General features: G+C 41.3%; 1 protein-coding gene across 6 annotated transcripts; it reads left to right on the top strand.

The window, feature by feature from the left end:
* Positions 1-10: 10 nt before the first annotated feature.
* Positions 11-20,518, top strand: fam49a (family with sequence similarity 49 member A). Of its 6 annotated transcripts, none has more exons than XM_027015942.2 (12): positions 11-106; positions 10,326-10,381; positions 15,423-15,502; positions 16,971-17,092; positions 17,633-17,738; positions 17,827-17,963; positions 18,078-18,155; positions 18,275-18,391; positions 18,903-18,982; positions 19,281-19,407; positions 19,578-19,648; positions 19,829-20,518. In XM_027015942.2, exons 3-12 carry the CDS (start codon positions 15,433-15,435, stop codon positions 19,890-19,892), a joined length of 972 nt encoding a protein of 323 aa, XP_026871743.1. In that variant the 5' UTR covers positions 11-106; positions 10,326-10,381; positions 15,423-15,432; the 3' UTR covers positions 19,893-20,518. The 6 variants fall into 6 exon arrangements, with proteins under 6 accessions (XP_026871743.1, XP_026871738.1, XP_026871740.1 ...); XM_027015937.2 differs by lacking the exon at positions 15,423-15,502 and adding an exon at positions 15,878-15,957; XM_027015939.2 differs by lacking the exons at positions 11-106; positions 15,423-15,502 and adding exons at positions 268-679; positions 15,878-15,957.
* The last annotated feature ends 297 nt before the right edge of the window (positions 20,519-20,815 follow it).

A 20,815-nucleotide genomic window follows, 5' to 3' on the forward strand; every position in this document is an offset into this window, starting at 1 on the left:
GCCAGTGCACGTTAAACTAGTTCAGAACCGTGGGTACCGGAGAAAGTGCAGGAGAAACTTGGCAGCTGTGGAAAAATAGAGCCACTTTTGGGGAAAAAAAAAACCGGTAAGTCTTTAACCGTGGTGATTGTTTAACGTGTTTTAGAAGCGGAACGAGCCGGCTCTCCCGTCAGATTTTGACAGAAGGACACTTTCCGAGACCTCGCGAGCTTCACACGACTTTTCTCTGCGTCTTTAGCCGGATGGCTAACCTGACTACCAGACGGGCACGCTCGAGCCAGCTAGCTCCGCGAGCGCCGCGGGACGTTGCTAGGGACCGTGGTCTCGTGCAGGACGGAGAGTAAACGGACGAGTAGCTCTCGCCTGTTATGTGAACCTTCGATAGATTTTGTCAGTGGAGTTTCGCGAGATTCGCAGTGTTGACAGCAAGTTTTGCTAGATGGCGATGGCTAACCGTCCTTAACGTTAGCCCATGCGGGGTTTACCTGAAGTAACGGAGGTCTAGCTGAACTACTTAGCCTGTTAGCTGTCTAGCTTCATGTCTCCATGTCTTTAAACTGCGTTTAAACTGCGACTCTGCTGCTGGTGCCACTGCCTAGCTTGCTGATATTAGCTAACCTAACTTCTTTACCCAGCACACCATCATTACGAGCGAGGGTAAGTTAGGGACGCGGCTAGGGTAAGTGTAAGCAGTGACTTTAAATCTGTTTCGTTTCAAAGTTCAAATTTATAAAGATGTTTATAAAGAAATGCTTCAAATAATACCCTGTTCACTGGTTGGTGACAGTAATACACACTGCGGTCCCTCGTCTCGGTAGCTAGCTTATCCCAGTACGTTTTAGTAGCTTTGAACGTCAGACCACTGTCAAATAGTAATTGCTTAAATGGAAGAAATATTGTTTTATCTTCGTGTCATATAAATACAGTTTTATTGTATCAAAATGAAAAATGTTTAGTAGCAGAAGGTGTCAGTGGAAGCATCAATCCACAACCACTGTTTCTACATTTACACTCATAATGAGGCATGTTAATGGGAAAGGTATAAGCAAGTGAGGGATTGGCCAAGAGGCGACATCCTTTGGTCTTTTTAAGTGCAGCGGAATTGTTGGACTGTTTGTTTTGCAGCTCTGTATTCTTGTGTGCTCTCCTCGCACACCAGAGGTTTTCCAGATTATTATTGTTATCCCTGATTCATAGCGAAGCACTGCCTGTTGCCAAGACGTCCTGTAACAGCTGCATTGCTCAGCCCGCTGGTGGCTGTTCCCCAGGGTGTGCACTTGCATGATGTCTCTTGAAACGAACAGGATCTAATTACAGAGCTGTTTGACCGGTCAGCGTATCCATCACAACAGCGCGTTTTCATTGTCGACAGAAATATTTAAATGCACCATCCAACTCCATGCCTAACTGAAGCCAGAACCTGTGCTTAATGTCAAATTCCGAAGCTTAAAAAGGGATGTATTCCTTCCTCTTTTATTATATGGACTATAAAAATGATTTGCAATTCATTAAACCATAGAGGTCATATGGGTGGGTGGGGAGAGAACAGCAAAAATCAGCTTGTGTTGAGTGCCCTGTTCCTAAGTGTGGGTCACCTTTGGCTGATTGGTTAATGCTACGTTGGGCTTTCATGGCCAGCGTGTGGGTGTGAAGGAGGGAAAAGAGTGGGAGGGGAGGCTGCATTAACTGAGTCTTGGCAGAGTGTAAAATGTATTGTGTGCTGTCCAAAGAGCTTTCACAGGCCCATCCAGCTGGCCGCCAGGCATGTGTTAAAGCGTTTGTTAATCCACGGAGGTTCCCTTCTCAGAGTGACACATCTGTAGCATGAGAAACGAGATGCCTAGTTCTGGTTTCTTATGGTTCACTAAGGCTGAATTTGGACAGCGCGCAGTACGAGTTAGGAAATAATGAAGGCTTTCCTTTTGGACGTTTTGATCGCAGACATAGCATGACGGCAAGAAGTGTCTTAATTAAAGTGCGCTGATTTTAGTTAATTTCTTCACCAACACATCCAACTATGGCTGCATTGTCCACATTTACCTTGTCTGTGATCCTTAATGTCCTTAGTTCCTTTGTAGGCTACTATAATCTTTTTTTTATTTTTGCCATTCACAATGTATTTTACACTGTTACTACTGTGTTACTTCTGTGTATTATAGATTTTAACTCGATCCAGTCTAGATTCTCTTAAAGAAGCTTCTATTGTACAGTATGTTCTGGTGGTGGTGGTGGTGGTGGTCGTCATATAAGTATCAGCCAAAGTGCCATCTGGGATTTATGACCCTAAACAGACAGACAATACTGTGTGCTAGTTAGCGCTTTGCTTTGTCTGAAGCAGATGCACTCTTAGATTAAGCACGGTAGCATGCTTAAGCCAAATGGCTCTGATTTTACAAAGAGCTGTTTAAAAAAAAAAAAAAGCACATTGTAAAATATTAAACAAAATGCAAGTGTTCGTAGGCTAACTCATTAGGCAAGCTATTGGAGGAAAGCTTGTTATGAAATTGTGTGAAACCACAGCGCTGTGACTTTAGGTCAGCAAAGTGGTCTGTGGCATAATTGGTTAGAAAACTCTCCTCTCAGTTCTCTTGTAGTGATCTGGAATCAAAGGTCAATAGTTAGAAACTATAATGGACAAAACAGGGTGTGCTTTGTTCATGGTTTTGCTTGGAGAATGATGGTGTTAGAAATCTTTACACTAGTTCATGAAGTGTGAGATCTAACACGTAGCTTAGTATTATTACAGTGATGCCATTTTTGCATAAACAAATTTTCTAGTGTTTGGAAATTGCATAATCTGGGAAGCTCCCTCTCTTTTTTGAGAAGAAAGCTACTTTTGTGGAAGTGCATGCTGAGTGGATCATAGTATTCACTTCATCCCTTCACTTTAAGATGATGTGAAAATGTGATCTTTCATTCTCTGCACTTCCTGTTCTTGTTTCACTTTTTGGATTTACAGCCTGTGCATCAGAAAGGAGTTCTTGTGCCGACTTTGTGGTTAGACAGAGAGGAAGTACATCATGTGAAATGCTTAGACTAACATTGTGTAATGTTGCTGTTGAAGTACTGTAAGTAAGATGTGATGTATGAGGGTCTTTTAGGCTTTCATATTTTAATGGGTACATTTACGTTAACCAATTGACAGATGCGCTTTGATGCTTGCCGTCTGCTCACAGATGCTGTACTCTTTACATGCACCTGCAGGCAGTTTCGATGAGGTGTGATGTACAGTGAGCGGAACCAGAAACAGCGCAGTCAGATTACCAGACTTTGCTTTCCAGCTGGCATCTTCAGCCCATCGAGCTGCCTGGCTCTCCTTGGTGGTGGTGTACTCTCATTGATTTCAGCAGCTGCTGGAGTACTAAGATTTATGATATTTGTGTCCATGGTAATGTGAAAGCCCAGGCAACATATGCGGAATGTGGGGATGATTTGTTTTATAAGTATGGTTTAATAACTGGTGGGGATGATCATGAGGTTATGCAATTTAAAAATAACTGTATCTGGTGTTCGGTTTGTTAGAATTAATAAAGCCCTTGATTAAACCTCCCAAACCTTTGTGTTCCTGTCATTGCCACTCTTGAAATGAATAATCACACCTTTGCCCAGTGGGGCATCATTTTACTTTTTGCTCATGTATAGTGTGTATATATAGTATAGCTTGAAGCGGTTGCTCTATATATCTTGCAATGAGCTAGACTGATGAAGCTTAGTTGAAGATGTGAGCCCACTGATCGGGCTGGGTTTTTTCAGAGGGACACAGAGGCGACAGTCAAGCAGAGCCTATATTGTGGCAGGCTTAACAGTGATGTCTCAGATTGGGCTCGCCGATTAGTGAACACCCTCTGTCTTCTCCTAGACTGGAAGACATGGCCCTTTTGTGTCGTGCTGCTTTTGAGACTCGCGGTCTTCACTGCACAGAAGGGTCATTCAGAACGGTGGCGAGCGCTCAAGAAGAATTGTATGCCTCGTACTCCTACACGTTTTATGACTAGCTGTGGAGACACCCCCCCCTCCCCTTTGAATACCAATCCCCCTCTGTTAACCCTCCCGTTCAACTCCCTTCTCTCTGTCCCTTATTAAAACCGGCACTGAAAATCACTAGCTAGTTTGATGATTTAAGGTGACGAGAAACCCCAAAGATCTAACACGTTCTGATGTTGAGAAAGGAGATGGCCACCAGTTCTCTCAACCACGATGCTGTGGTGCGAAGACTCACAGATGTGAGAATGTGCCTGTGGTTTATTGGGCCTGCTGTTCAGTGCCTGTGGGTCATCCCCAGCTTTGTGCTGTGAGGAGTGCAGCCATCTGTTTGAGGAGACCAGGCAATCACTGGAGCGTTGAGCTCGCTGGACCTTCTCCCCCACCACCAGTACCCAAATAAGGGCAGAACTGAACCAGCCTCGCTGAAGGCCAGCTCAGTCCACCGTCACATTTACTGGAGCCTGAAGGAGACCGAGTTCTTTTAAACCAATTATAGTTTTGTTTTTTCTCCTTAGTGACATGAGGGCTCTCTTAAAAATGGATATTTGAGAACATGTGGGCTTAATCCATGTTGGGGTGAATGGTTCAGAGCAGTTGAAGCATGTCTAAGTTGTATTTTTAATGATGTATAAGTGATCTAACCAAGTTCCTATGCTTGCAGTATATAGGAAAAAACATCTCAAATGCTATTCTGTCAGTGGTTGCCTGCCCTAAGTGCTTCTCTTGTGAGGCTGACTGCTTTTTCAGAGCCATCAGAAACACTCCCAATGCTGATCTTGCTTCTTGTGAGTGGCACTTATTATTTTGGCACTCAACACAGCTAGCGTTCTCCAAGTAGCCAATGCGGGTTATGTATGGTAGGCTTGAGATGGAATACACAATTGTCCAATCCCACCTCGTAGCCATTGTTGATGACAGTTGTTGCTAAGGGTAGGAGGGGCTTATTGGGTTTAACCAGTATGTGCCACTTCTCCTTCTCTGGAGTCTTAATGCTTGATGATGAAGGCAAAATATACCTGTAGACTGAAATTCATGTCTGTGCTAAAATGGGGCTTGTGTTTAACAACTTTGTAACTTCTACTTCAAACTTAAAGCAAAACTCTCTGGTCTGTCGTCGTGGTTACTGTGTGCGCATCACATGCAATGATTTTGATCATGCCAGATTGAGTAGTTCTAAACATTTTAATCTTTTTTCCTCTTCTTTTGACCATGGTGAAAAAGAGGCTGGTTTTCTTCATATCAGTCATTTGGTTTCCTCTATTGTAACACCTTACACTATTGCAAATTGACATTGTGACATTTATATCATTCAACTTAATTCCTGATGCCATCGCCGGTTGCTTCAAGTCTATTGTGTAGCTGACTTTTGACTTATGACTTATAACCTGCAGTGAAACAGCTCATCTTGCTGTTCAGAATCGTGATGTGAACTCTCTCAAAGTTCTTTAACGTTTTGATGTATAGCACTCATCCCCTCTAAAGCAGTGTCCAAAGCAGGAGACTTAATTTGATTACTTAAAAAAAACAAACCAAGGCCTGTGTTTGGAAAGTGACCAGGGACCTCAAGTCACACACGTGCTCAACATTCTCTCTTTATTTTGTGTGGGTGTGTGTTTTGAATTCTTCAGTGTGCTTGAAGACATTCCCTGCAGTACTCTACTTCAGTCCACTTGTGTGAGTAGGTTTAATGTGCAGAACGCCTTTCTAGCCTAGACGCTGTTTGGCACATCATTGTATGGGACCTGCTGTTTATTTTCACATTGCCATGATCTAGTTTCACCCATATTTAGCCTTATGGTTATTGGAATTGATTACTACTTCTAATTTTTATTTACAACTAATTAGGGTAAAAGTTAACTATTTGTTTTATTTTTGAGTATTGTATTTATTTAGTATGTATTTAGTAAATCTGCACTCTGCATTCATCTAATGAACAACTGGAGTGTATGACGATCCCAGCCATAACGACCCTGCTTTGCTGAGTGTTGCAGTGCCATGGTTACGTTACCTGACCTATTCTTGAGGCTGTGTGTGGCTGCGAGCTTATTAGATCAATATAGAGTGCATCTGCAAAATTGACACTTCTCGCTTGTATTTAATCTTAACTATGCTGTGCTGTCTGTTGGAAAAAAAGTATTTGTCTTCCATCCTCCCAGTCATAGACACAGAGACAGGAAAGTAAGTGTGTGTGTGTGTGTGCGCGCGTGTGTGTTAAAGCACTTTGCTTGCACAGCTGATGAAGGATCTCTGAAATTACCTGTTTTTAAAAAAACCCTGTGTATGTGATTTATTTATATATATATATATATATATATATATATATATATATATAAATGCGCACACACACGATATCCCCACTTGCAGAAATAATTAAAAAAAAATGTAAATAAATCAAACTAGGATGAGTGCCTGTGAGCTGCAGGAATCTACTGTGGTCCTAGGTGTGCTGACGGCTAGCCTGCAGGAGTCCGACTGCCTTTTAAATCTGTGTTTTCAGTTGTTGCATTTCAGCTTGTGCTTAAAGGGGACAACAAATATACAAATCTTTTTTTGCAGTTGTTAACTGGATCTCTAAAGTACCATTATCAACTCAGTTTACAAAGAGGAGGGTTAAAAAAAGACCCTACAACTTTAGTGTTGAATGTTATCTTTGACTTGCTACCACCCCAAGGCAAGAGGGCATTCTTTACAAATGAACAGTCTGAAGCACTTTCCTTGTAGAAGAGTTTTAGAGATGTTGGTGTCTTGCATTGTTTCCTTACCCCAGGCCTTGTGTTATGATTACTACCCACAGCTGTTTACTCATGAAATTTGGTCCTTTTTGCAGTTCATTGAATCTCTCTGGGGCTTGTGCTGCATGCTCTCTGCTTGAATTTTGAAGAGTCGCTCTTTTAAGAACCTCTTGAGTGGATGTTGCCTTTACGTAAAAAAAACCCCAAAACAAACAAAAAAAACAAACACAAAACCCAACTTTTTTTCCCCCACCACTCTAATGTTGTGGACACCAAATGGATATCTAGGAGTGTTTTAGAGGTCACATGATTACATTCCATGGATAATGTCTCCATCATGTCCAGACCCCACTTCGGTGCAGTATTGGATTATTAACGTACCTTTTAACGTAAGGCAAACTTTGACTCTGTCTACACAAACAGAACTGAATTAAAATCAGTTCTTCTGTTACAAACAGAAATGGACACTGATCCTGGAAATCCAGAGTGTTTTATTAAAATATTTGACAAACTTCACAAAGAACAAGAACTCCTACAAAGATGTGCATGAAAAATGGTGTGTGTGTGTGTGTGTGTGTGTGTGTGTGTGTGTGTGTGTGTGTGTGTGTGTGTGTGTGTGTGTGTGTGTGTGTGTGTGTGTGTGTGTGTGTGTGTGTAACGTTTATGAGTGAAGTCTTTCATACCAGTGTCCATGGGGGCGGATATTTTTATTTTAAATATATATAAATGGGTCTGGGGTCAGTCTCATCTGCTCAGACCATCTGTGACTTCACAGTGGGCCACATCACTGAGCCTGACTGACCAGCTGCGGTGTGGGGAATGATGAATTTCCCCATCTACTGGTCATTCACATTAGTCTGACAGCGGATTTCTACAGTTGAGGAGATCCTTTCCTTTCCATTTTTTTTCTTGCTAATCTGCAGTGTGGTTACTCCTATTGGGACCTTTACGTAGTATTGGTGGTGGTGGTGGTGGTGGTGGTGGTGGTGGTAGACAGTGTCTCTGTATGAAGGAACATAGTCTTGTCAAAAATGGGGCAGAATCATCTGCATCCTGAATCACTTGCCTCTGTTTTAGAGGTATACTATGTCTGGCTGGAAACAGCCCTTTCTTTTCCTCTGGTGAGAAGGGAGTGAGCATTTGAACTGTCCAGTGTTATTAAAATTACAGCTCTGGACCTGACATTTCCTTTTGATTTGGCCAAGGCACTTGAAAACCCCTTTTGACCTCGTGACCTCTTTAGTATGCAGATAACGCACAAAAAACCCAGCAGATAACGGGTTTCTTGGGTACAGGACTAGTGCAGTCGGCCACGGTGTCAGAGGCTTTCACCAGAAGATGATGTATTTTTATTAGTTTTTGTGAGTCTTTATAGCATTGGCCCTGAGCATGCCTTTCCATAGGAAGCACAGACTTCCAGTTGCAGTTATTCTCAATTCATGTGTTACGGTGCCAGAGGGATTTCTTTTATTCACCTGTTTAAGGACCACCCACCCCCCACCCCCCCAAAGTACATTTCTCCATCTTGCTCAGCCCTTGATTGTGAAGGGCTAGGTTATGCAGTCTCCCTAGGCTGCCCTGGAGGAAACCTGCCACTCAAATGTGCTCCCCTGTGTAATGACCCTGTTGCCATGGAGACACTCGTCACACTAACAGGAGGCAGGAGGCTGCATGCAAGCTGTGCTGTTAATATGTTTGTCATGTTTGAGGATTTAGGAGACTAAGGGCTCATAAGACATTAGAGGCATAGTGAAGCTCAACCTAAGGTCAGAGGGTTTTAAATAATTTTTAAAAAAGCCAGTTATTTCGACCAAAGGCGGTAGAGTCAGTTTTGCAATCACTCAGTGAGGGATTTAAAAAACAAATTCACTTTGTGTGCCAAACTGCCATTTCATGCTTAAAGAAAAGATTCTCATATTACAGCACGTGTTGCCCTGTTCTGTTTCTCCAAAAAATGTTCGCATTGCATGCGGTAAGTGTTCAGCATGCGTGATGTGACATCTGCAGAGAGCAAGCTGCCTTGCTGCCTGATTTCAGCTTAATCTCGCAGGAGCTCATGACTGAGCCGACCCTCACTGGCCCAGAGACTGCACCTTCAGCATGGAGCAGATCGAGTTATTCAAGTTGATGGAAAATTCCATTGCGAGTTCTAAAAAACATGTTTATTTTCAGGGAATTTTACTCTTCCTGATTCCAGTACCTGGAAATGGCGCAGATAAAAATTTCACCCTCATGTGGAACAGCTCCGCACCTTGTCACAGTTGCAGGAAGTTCTCTAAAATGATGGTGATGGGATGGAGGTATAATACAGTTTACTGAGTTACATCATTGTTATCTATGTATTAACAAAAGCATTAATGCCTGTTAGCATCTCTTCTGTTTGTAGAATTTGTGTAGATTTGCAAAGTGGGCGTGGTGAGCGGTGCGTGTGGATGCCCCTGCTGATGGCATAAACTGGACAGGTGGGTTTAGGTGTGGGTGAGGGGGCCACATATACACCTGCTTCCATGAAGAGGTATGACCGTCTCTCCTTACATGAGGGGCGTGGGGGGGGGGTGGTTTCAGGACTGATGGTGATGTGCCCTGGCAGATGGAAGGCGAGGTTGGACAGAGTGGTGCTGCCCGTTCACTCCGTCCATGTTTGTCGGCGGTGCTCATCTGTAGCTGTCTACGTCAGGTAGGGGGGACAGGAGGAGAAAGGTGCCTGTAGTGACCTCGCTGGATCTCATGGAGGCAGATCCTGTTTGAAGGGATGCCAGTACGATGGGGGAGGTTGCGAGTACGATGGCGGAGGGTGCCATTATGACTGCTCGCTGTTGACGGAGGTTGCGGAACAGAGCTCACCAAGAGATGGCAGGCAACAAAATGACCGGCATGCGCTGGTGAAGCCCTAGCCTATAGTCAGCGACTATAGTATTGTTTTCGCAGTGTTACAGATGACCATGTACAGCATCCTGCTTATTTGTGTATTTATTTAATTCCACTGTCCAAGCTTATCTAAGGTGCTGTAACTGCGTCGTCAGGGAAGCCTTAGCCCTGTCCTACTATGTGTGCTGTGGTGTCACGTTTAATTATATTCACTGGACCCTGAATTCACTTGACATTTACTAATCCACTAACACAGAAGAGCAATCACTTATCAGATTTTGATTTTCATGTGCTAGTGTAATCCGGAATTTCTGACATGCTTTTGCAAATGTATTTTAAACCCACTGTATATGCACAAAGGTGAAATTGCATTAGTGGTGTAAGGAAAAGGAATATGCTCTTAAAATTGGGGTGTGTGTGTTGGGTTGGGGGGGCTGTTCGTTCGTTTCCTCCAGCTTGGAACACTGTTTCCGTTTCCATACCTATGATAACAAGTTTGAATCAAGTGCATGTCCAAGCGTATATGAGCGTGTGTGTACATGTGGAATGGAAGGACTATCTGCAGAACTTTTTTTATGGGACTCAAACCTTGTGGGAGACTATGAAAGTTTAATTTGCAGTTTGTCTCCCATTTATACAGGCGTGGGACATTTCTGTGCCTGTGTGTATTAGTAGTTCTGTTTCCTCGGGTAGGCGTGTATGTACAGTATAGCTAATTTAAATCTTTAACCTTTCTTTTAGAAACCATCAACAAGCGAATGATCTAAAAGGAAATCGAAGGTTCTCCTCCAGATAAGGTAATGTGCACATTTCATGCTAAGACCATATTCCTTAGACAATGTTCTTTAGACATATACTATGGCCATGCAAATAAGCCTTCATTTTGTAATAAATAATTGTTATTGATGCTTTTAATAGAAGCATGCATTTGTATAAGTGGTTCCGTTAATTGCACAGCGATAGTTACTGTATTCAGTATCTAAATTTCAGTTAATTTCCCTTTTTGGAATAGAAAAGGTGTAGCTAGAGATCAATAACTTTTAACACACACACACACACACACACACACACACTCTTAAGGTGCCCCCTTATTATAAAACCATACCATGTACCAGCACTCACTGGCCAGTTTATAACTGTACAATTGCAAATAATGGCCCATCTGTTGGCAAGAACACCACTGCTAACCACATACTAGGTGTCAATCAGTATAATTCTCATCTCATCTCAGTGTAAACGTTGGCATCATTGCTGGAATGGTGGGTGTTGAGCTGGTAGTAGTTGCAGTCACAGCAGTGGCCCTCTATAGCTTGCCCTTGATGGTTGGCATTACAAGACATGTACTCGGATAAAACTAACCAACTACAGCATGAAGCTCACTGCAGACTTATCACAGGATGTTGCTTATTTGCAACACTCCTGAATGAGACAGAACTACCACCACTTTTGTCTGAACTTCTATTTCCTGTCTAAGTGAATTCAAAGTCTAGATGATGGATGCTATGGCAACTTGAGCAACCAAAAATGTAACTCCTTCAGAGTGTCTCTTTGTACCTTAATCTAATACACCTGGTCCAGTAAGTTCCTTGAGTATAGAGCGTTGCATCTTGGGTTTCTTTTGAAATGAGGGTTAATTTACAAGAACAAGGTCTGACTTCAAAGGTGATATAAGAGGTATTTTAGAACAACTTATCTACAACAGAGTGACAGTAAAAGTGCCAGATGAACAAAAAAACAAGCTCACCTGTTGAATTGCAATGCACATTAGCTATTGCTTTTCTGTCAAATATTTGCATTAATTATGCCATGACTGAAAACAGTGCAGAGGTTTTTGGAAGGTGCTGAAAGTCATAGCAAACTCGGTCCAAGTCCCTGAGTGAAGTCCAGACACAATTCATTTCCTCCAGAGACGACGATTCACATAAACGGAATGCACTGTTATGCTCTTGTTGTTTGAGCCGTGTTCCATTTCCTTAAAGCCTACCTGTTGAGGCCCAAAATGAAATGGGATCTTGGTCACAGCTTTGTGGTGAGGAGAGGGCTAACTGAACTGTACCAAGGCGTGAGCTATAAGTTTGCAATTTTGGTTTTGTGTACTGAGAAATGTGTGCTAAAATACATCATGTTTAAATACTGCTCCAGCATATTACCAGTCCTGTGCTATCAGTCAGTTGGTATTTTATCAGGTCCAGTTGAAACCTTCACATCTCACAACTGGGAGGAGACAGTTAACTCCATTTTGTTTTAGCACATTTTGACATGTAAGCTTTCAGAAGTGAAGCATGGGCTCAGACATGGAGGGATGTGGCATGAGTTCCTCCAAGTACCACACATCCAGGGAGCACATTTTAATCAACAGTGACATCGCAACAATCACATTTTCAGTATGTGCAAAAATTAAAATGCCAATTAGTCAGGTGACAGTTTGATATACACATATTTCAAATATGTGGCAAATGTGCATCGCATTTCAGGGAGGTGCTTTTGTGTTGTTGTTTTTTCTGTAGTTCTCAGACGTCACCTGGCGCTACACCCTTGCTTGTGGCAAATTTAGTGACTACTTTTCATCCTAAAAGCAGTGCTCTTTGCCAGCAAGTCACAAAACTGCCTGATGCATGTGTTCAGTTTAGTGATCTCTCAACTCTAACTTGTCAGTGAACTCATCAGAGAGGCCACGTGGGAAAGCATCAGAGAAGCTTTTGTTGTTACTCTGGTGCTTTTTGGTTTTGTTGTCATGTAGGTTAACTTAAGAAGCTACCAGCACTACATTACAGCTGAGCCACCTGTGACCTCTAGAACTCTGGTGCAATCAAAGGTATTTGTGCTTTGCAATTAAACTGTAAATTGCAGTTAAACATCAAAGAAGGAAAGAAGCAAGCTCCTTTTCTGCCTCATTTGTGACAGCCTCCACAGGCCCCAGCCTGCCATAAAGAAAATAAACACCACCATAAGGAGCTGCTGGCCTGGCCTTGTTCACAGGCTGACTCTTCTCAAACATTACTGCCTTCCAGTGTCACTTATTTGATCCCAGATGAGCCTCCTATAGTGAAAGTGATTTTAACTCTCAGATCCCAGTGGAATCTGTGTGGATTATATTTATGCCGAATCTGGAGTTGAATGTATTCAAGATTGATCTAATTTTAATCTAGTATCTAGTTTTGTCACCCTACTGGGAACATTTCCTGGTTTGCTATATTGAACACAATATAGTCTTTATTTGGCAGGAGTAGGTGTATATCTGAAGATTGATATATTATTCTGAGAATAACAACATTCTGAGCTGAAAATACTTTCTGGAGTGTTTGTCATAAGTTGACATACTTTAGGGATATAAGCCCTGATCACTTGTGTGGAAAGGGCTGGATGCTGTGAACCCTAAATGCCTGTGTGGAATTTGTAGAAACTGGTGGACTTCCATGTTTCTGGTGATGAAGGCAGAACAATGAATCTTTTTTTAAATGCTTCAGGTCTTGCGTGTTAAATTCCTAAAATGAATATAAATCACAGCATGTGATGTGTTGGCAGTTACAAGTACTGATGAGCATTTAAAGAGAATTTCCTGTTGAATACAAAAAAATCAGTTTCCTCTTTTTGGGGCTATTTTTGGATGGACATTCTGTTAGAAAAAGTATGTGGAGTTGATTCTTTTACTGGCCGTGATTTCTTTCTGGTTGCCAATCTTGTTAAATCCCATCATCTGATGATAACTCTGGAAACTGTTCAGATTCGCAACCAGGAAGAACGTTTTCTCCATCTGGGCAAGCAGGTAGCTCTGTGCACGTTCCTCAGCATTCCAGTGGCCTATAATGAACGCAAAAGCGCTTGAAGTTGTTCCTGCCTAGAATAATCAGTTACTGCATTACACAGAGCGGGAGCTTTTTCTTATGCTCATATCTAATAGATTTAGACCTTGTGTTGTTATATTTACTGTTGTGTTTCTTGAGGTTCCCCCTGGCTTTGATACCTTCATTAGAAAGTTGTTTTCTGGCAACTACTCACCAACCTGTTCTGTTTTTTTTTTAAATTAATGAATTAATTTATTTTTAACATTTTTATTTCATGACACTTCTAAGAGATTCCAAACCCTAATTCTAACTTCATGCACATTTTGTGGTTTTCTAGTTCTCACTAGCATAGTAAAGACATATTGAGAGTGCTGCGGCAGTTCCAAGGAGCATGTTGAAGGTTATTAAAGGTTATTGTTCTCTACAAACAGCCTGTGAAGGTCCGCCAGACATTTCTACTCCGCAAGGTCACGTCATGAACATGACATGGGTCAAGAATTTAAGAGGTGTATGTGTGTCTAATGCACAGGCATGCTTGACTATAAACATGACTTGATTTGTGTGTATGTTTTTGTCTGAATGCATGCATGTGTGCTAACGTTTATTTGCTTGTTTTTTTATGGCAATAAGTCACAATGTTATGGCTCCTTTTAGTATAATGAACAGGATTTGCACATGCGGGTACAACACTTACAAATTAGCAGAAATGTTTTTTGAAGAGTAGTTTGTCTAGCAGCTGAAGTAGTAAAAATGAGACAGGAAGTTTTGTTGAATGTGCAGTAGTCATTGTAAAATGGTTAACCACCCGCTACAAAGACGCTTTATTTTCACATCCTCTTCTGCAAAAACACAAAAAAACCCCCAGCAACTTCAGACTTGCATTCATAGCATTGCTTCCACTGTGCTAATGAGCTAATGACAACTCATGTAATTTCATACTTTCATTTCCTGCAGTGTAACAAAAAATGCTATTGAACAGTTCACTGGTTATTCTTTTCATAGGGCTGTTCCAGTTGCCATATGCATGTTTTCATAATGAATTATGCAACGTAATGGCTTTATTTAAAAAAGTTTTTAAAAAGCCACCCTGCATTAAATATATATAGAATATCTGTATGTTTCACTTTGCGTTAATTGTAATGTAATATGTATTCATCTCTGAAACGGTGGCAAATATAAAGTGTGGCGTGCTGCTCTGTAGTGCTCTGGATTCTAATTTGCTAAGCACAACCTTGCTTGGTGCATCTGTAGTGCTGGCATCTTTATGTACACTGGTGCCATCTTCTGGGATGCTGAAGTATTGCACCATCTGATTATGCTACTGTGGAGATTTGTTTTTTCTTCCAGTTTTTCCCCCTGGCCAGTCAAATCAGTTCCTTTTGCCTCCTATGTTTCCTATGGTCTTGTAAGACTAGGAGGTAAAGCTCCAGGCATCAAAACCAGTTCTGCTGTTTAACATGTATTGTTGCTGTAAACTTGATCATAATTTCTGGTTTAAATTACAGTTCAGTTTATTCGCAGTTTAAACAGGGTTGTTGTTTTTTTTTTACACCATGTTAAAATTACCGTCTCAACTGCTTACATGCAGTGTTTTGGTATTTTTAATTCAAATGTTTAAATCAATATGAATGTAAGTCACTCTGGATAGGAGTGTCTGCCAGATGTTTTAAATGTACATTACATTATTTGTAAACACACTGAGATTTTGTATTTTGGGAGTTTAACTGAAGCATCATTTTATCACGATGTACCAAAAGCATAGTAAGAGCTTTCCATTCAGTGACACCCCTCCCCCCCAAACCTGTTGGCCATTTGAATTTTAGAAACATATAGGTAGTTTGACAACTATATCACCTTTTTGTAAATCACATTCCTTGTTTCATGACATTGTATCTGAGAAGCTAACGCGTTTAGTCATTTTTCAGCGTGTTTGTGAACAATAAACACACTTAAATATCATTTGAACATTGTAGACATGTACAAAGATATTTAGTCATGCCTTGTTGGATCACATGCTGTTTCATTCATCTTTTATCATTTATATCTTGATTAGGTTTGCTGGAATGGGTAATCTTCTAAAAGTCCTTACAAGAGAAATAGAGAACTATCCACATTTTTTCCTGGACTTTGAAAGTAAGTTTGAGAGGATGGAGTCTAAGGGTATAAGCTGTATAACCCGTCATCTCTCCCCTCCACAGAACACCTGCCTCAGAAGTTCATGTCCGAATGCTCTCGTGGTGCATATTAACTCCATGCTTTTTGTGGTTAACACTGAGATGTCAGGACTTGCAACAAACATTCTGATCTTGATGCTACAGATGATCTTACTCACTCAGTTCTTAGTCCACGAAGTTCAGTTTAGCATTCCGGTGTTCACCAAAACCCCCAAACATTTATGTGAGCATGTCGGGGCGGTGTTGGCGAGTAAAGCCGGAGCCTAGTGATGTTACTGTCCATGACATGATGCACCTCTCTCTCTTTCTTTCTCTATTTGCTCTTCTCTTCCAGAAACCAAATGGGGAATCTTTTAAAAGTGCTCACTTGCACAGAGCTTGATCAGGGACCAAACTTTTTCCTTGACTTTGAAAGTGAGCATAGCTTTTGCTTGGCCCAGTCTGTCATTTTCACCGATGACTAACACTGTGTGTGCTTCTTCTAATCATGTTTTTAAATCTGCTTGTAAAGATGTGGCCACAAAAGTGATGATCAACAACATGCATTTATTTAAAACTCTGTGAGGAGCTTCTACTGAAGAACTTGCTCTAGGGTCTCCATGGAACATTTGCATGTGCAAATACTTTTTGTGCAAATTAAAAGACTGCACAGTGTTGTCTCTCTGTGTGTTTGGGGGCGGGGGGGGGGTTTGCATGTCCTTTGCACATGTAAATACTTATAATGCAGTACCAAAGACAAAAGCACAGAGGTTTAAAAGTCCATGTCCAGCTTTTGTGGCTGCATCAGTTTGATCGTTTCTAAAAGAATACATGTGAACAGCTAAATTAGTTTTGGCTTTTAAATCAATTTAACAGCCAATAATGTATATTTTATAATGTGTGGCAGAATGTAAAGAATCCTGTTTTTACCTTCATTTGCATGGCATTTAAATCTTGTAAAAACACTTTTGTTCTGAAAATCCCCACCTGTCATATGCTTCTCGTACTAACCCTAGCACAGGTGCTGCATATACCTATTGGAAGTAGTGTTCATCTGCTTTTAGTATGCTGATCTAAATTTTCATTCCAATTTCCCCTATGACTGTACAAAGATGAAAGACTGAATACACACACACAATTCTCTCCATCTTGACACGTGTATAATGTAAACTTGAGTTGTGATAAGAAATTATGAAGCATTTGTGGCAGCGTAGGAAAATTAATTTTTCTTTGCATTTAGAGCAAAGTTTTGTTTATTACATATGCCTTCTAACTTTTCAGTGTGGGTGTTTTTGCAATTAACCACCATAAATGCCAGTTGTTTTATGTGTGTGAGTGTGAGTGTGTGTGTGTGAGAGTGTGTGTGTGTGTATATATGTGTGTGTGTGAGTGTGTGTGTGTGTGTGTGTGTGTGTGTGTGTGTGTGTGTCTGTCTGTGTCTCTGTCAGATGCGCAGCCCACAGATAGTGAGCGAGAAGTGTGGAACCAGGTGAACGCTGTGCTCCAGGAATCTGAGAGCATCTTGTCTGGCCTGCAGGCATACAAGGGCGCAGGACGTGAGATACGAGATGTATGTCACGCATACTCACCCACCCATAAATGCACAATCTAGCAGAATCCTTTAGCAAAAGTCATTCAAAGGTTCAAAAAGGCTTTAATATCATTTCAGCTATATTCAAATACACAGCAAAAATGAAACACTGTTCCTCCAGGACCATAGTGCAGCACAAAACAAGTGCAACAGAAAGCAAACTACATGAGTGCAGCAATACAATGCAGTGCAATAATACCATAAAAAATAAATACAATACGCAATGAGCAGACTGGGAATATGTAAAGTGGGTTTGTGCATAGGAGTCAGTGACATGCTATACTGAACATAGCAGTCACCTGTAGCAGCCATAAACAGTTCAGAATACAGTACTGATTTAGTACAGTATTCCAGCATTCATTTTTGCCATAATTAACAAAAGGGAGACTGTTGTTGATTTCGTACTCGTGCTGTTGTTTTTAGTGCATTGTTTGTGGTAGGAGTATGTTATTTGAGTAATGTATTTGCTTATGGATAGCCTGAATGTCTGATTATCCCTTCGCTTTGGTCTGTTCTCAGGCGATACAGAATCCTAACGACTTGTTACTTCAAGAGAGGGCATGGAACTCCGTGTGTCCTCTCGTGATTCGGCTCAAGAAGTTCTACAGCTTCTCGCTGAAGCTGGGTATGCCCCCGTTGTCAGCATTTTCCATCGTGGTAGTGTTTGAACCATGTGCAGCGTGGATCTGACACCTCTTCTCTACTGTGCACAGAAAAAGCCCTGCAGAGTCTGTTGGAGTCTTTGACCTGTCCACCGTGCACACCCACCCAGCACCTGGAGAAGGAGCAGGCCCTCGCTAAACAGTTTGCTGAAATCCTGCATTTCACGCTTCGCTTTGATGAACTCAAGGTATACCTTTTTTTCCCCCCCCCCTCAAACGCTGACTCTAAAAGTGCATCAAAAATAGAAGGAAATAAATGGATTATGAAAATTGAAATATAAATTGCAATGTTTCTTTTTCAGATGAGGATTCCTGCCATCCAGAACGATTTCAGCTACTACAGAAGAACAATCAGTCGAAACAGAATAAACAACATGAATGTAAGAACAATCCAGTTTGGATGACCGTGTCCACTCCCTAATGCTTACAAAATCAGCTGTGTTGAAGTTGTACTTGACTCCTTTATTTTTTTATTTTTTTATTTTTTTTTTTTTTGTAGTTGGACATTGAAAATGAAGTCAACAATGAGATGGCAAACAGAATGTCTCTCTTCTATGCTGAGGCTACCCCCATGCTGAAAACTCTCAGTACAGCAACAACAAACTTTGTCACTGAGGTAATCCATGTCTCTCAATTAGCTTTGATTGTGATTAAAGTTTACAGCTGTCATCTTGATACTGCTGAATATAACAGGGCAGTGGTAGCTCATTGATTAAGTTGCTTGACTAGTAATCAGAAGGTTGGCAGTTTAAGCCATGCTACTGCCAGGTTGCGACTGTTGGGCCCCTGAGCAAGGCAGTTAACCCTCAATTGCTCAAAAATTGTACTCAGTTCTAATTGTAAGTCGCTTTGGATAAAAGCGTCAGCTAAAGGCCGTAAATGTAAATATATTTTTTCACAGGGTATATATCCTGTAACTTGCGTGGTAGAGCAGATAATGTGTTACTAGCAACACCAAGGTCATGAGTTTGATTCCCAGGGAGAACACACACTGCTCTGCATAAGATTGTGTTAAATTCTGAAACTGTGAGTGTGGTGTGGCTGTGTGGGTGAGTATCTCCAGCCATGTCACTTAATGCTATACAGGGCACCTAATGCTGTGTCATTACTCCCATCTTCCCCTGCAGAATAAGACGTTGCCCCTGGAGAACACCACGGACTGCCTGAGCACGATGGCCAGTGTGTGTAAAGTCATGTTGGAGACACCGTGAGTGCACCTCTTATTTCAGATGCTGCTCAGGAGTCGGAATGTTTTCAGCAACAGAACTGCCGATATTTAGTTGGGCTCTTTTTTTATTTGGTTTAGTTTTGCTTTTCATTTGCTCTTGCAGTCCTGAAGGTACTGTCACTTTATGTTCTTCAAGAGGACTGTGGGGGGACCCCTCCTCCCCTTGTTTTGTTTTGTGTTTTATTTTTGTGTTAATGTATAACAATATGTGCTCTTTGCTTGTGAAGGGATTAGTTGTGTTTGATGGAAGTGCTCACAGTGCTCTGTGTTTTGGTAGAGAGTACACAAGCCGGTTCAACAGTGAGGACACGCTCCTCTTCTGCATGCGGGTGATGGTTGGGGTCATCATCCTCTATGACCACGTGCACCCCAATGGTGCCTTCACCAGGAGCTCCAAAATTGATGTGAGACCAAGACTTCCATCATATTCTCATGTTATTTTAATCTTATTTTGAGCCATTGATTGTTTATCTTATTCATATTGGTAGTGAGTATGCATTTTAAGTTTTCCAGTGTATTTATAAATAAATGTTTAATAAATGCTTCTGGTGTTACCCATTGCTCTTCTCTGTAGATGAAGGGATGCATAAAAGTCCTGAAAGAGCAGCCTGCTGACAATGTTGAAGGTCTCCTGAATGCCCTGAAGTGAGTTCTGACCTCCTCTTCATACACGGTGGCAAAACCTGCCGAACTCTTAAACAGCTGACGAACGCACTCTATGAATGAAAACCATCAATGTGAAACGCTGTCCAGTGCTGTGTTTGGCTTTGGGCATGTGTATTGGGAAGATTCATTTATGCTCCCCCCACCCCCAATTTATTCCAGATTCACCACAAAACATCTGAATGATGAGACGACTCCAAAACACATCAGATCGATGCTCCAGTAAGCTTGTTTTTAAAATGAAGAGGATCAGTGTACAGACCTCAAAAGATGTATATGTTTACATTTATTTAAGGACTTGGTGTTAATACTTGTGCGTATTTACATAGCCATTCCCTCCAAGTTACTGCAGTGAAAAGAAAACATGCTTGTAATCTAAACAGAACAAATTCTGTACTGTCTGTCAAAGCACAACTTAACGAATCCAGGCAGCCTTATACATACTCATGATCTGTTTCTTTCGAATCAAAAACGGTGAATGTTTTAACCAAAAGTGGCTAATGCCTTATTGTGGATTCGGTGCGACACCGTGGGGGTGTCCAGTGAAGTGAACCAGCTACAGCTGAAGTGTTCTGTGACTGACTGACTAAACCCTGACTCAGTGGTGCTGTTTCATTGACTCAACAGTGAGAAGACCGTTCTGCAATGCCATAGTAAGCAGTAATGTAACCAAAATGTTTTTTTAATAATGTGATTTTGGCAAAAGGTTTGGATTTTTTTTTTTTTGTTGTTGTTTTTTTGTTTTTGTTTTGTGATGTGTGCTCTTTGTGTGTGCGTGCCTCTCTAACATTTTCATTACTTATCACCACAGCTTTAAAAATGAAAATAAAATGACATTGAGTATATTTTAAATGGGCCTGACTGGGACGCGTGTTTCATCACAGCGTGTGTGTTCTTATGGCAGTTGGTATATACTCAGAGTGGAGACCATGACTGGACCCAGCTGGCCTATGCACAGTGTACTCCTTGCATGGTTACCAGAGAGCAAGGCTAGAATTTACACAAATCCTGTTTTAACTCATGGGCTTAGGACAAAGCAGGGCTATTTTACATATTTGTTTTACATATATCTATTTTACATATTATTCACTTCATATTAAAATATATGGTTGGTCTTATGTGGCGTAAGTTACTCTTCTAAACGACAGT

The sequence above is a fragment of the Electrophorus electricus genome, chromosome 3, assembly GCF_013358815.1.
Source record: "Electrophorus electricus isolate fEleEle1 chromosome 3, fEleEle1.pri, whole genome shotgun sequence".
Lineage (NCBI taxonomy): Eukaryota > Metazoa > Chordata > Actinopteri > Gymnotiformes > Gymnotidae > Electrophorus > Electrophorus electricus.

Bases quoted from the DNA above. Each gene is read 5' to 3' on its own strand.
- fam49a (XM_027015937.2), top strand. From the start codon at position 15,885: ATGGGGAATCTTTTAAAAGTGCTCACTTGCACAGAGCTTGATCAGGGA. The intron at 17,093-17,632 runs GTATGTCACGCA...GTCTGTTCTCAG, and splicing joins CAGGACGTGAGATACGAGAT to GCGATACAGAATCCTAACGA. The intron at 17,964-18,077 runs GTATACCTTTTT...TTTCTTTTTCAG, and splicing joins TTCGCTTTGATGAACTCAAG to ATGAGGATTCCTGCCATCCA.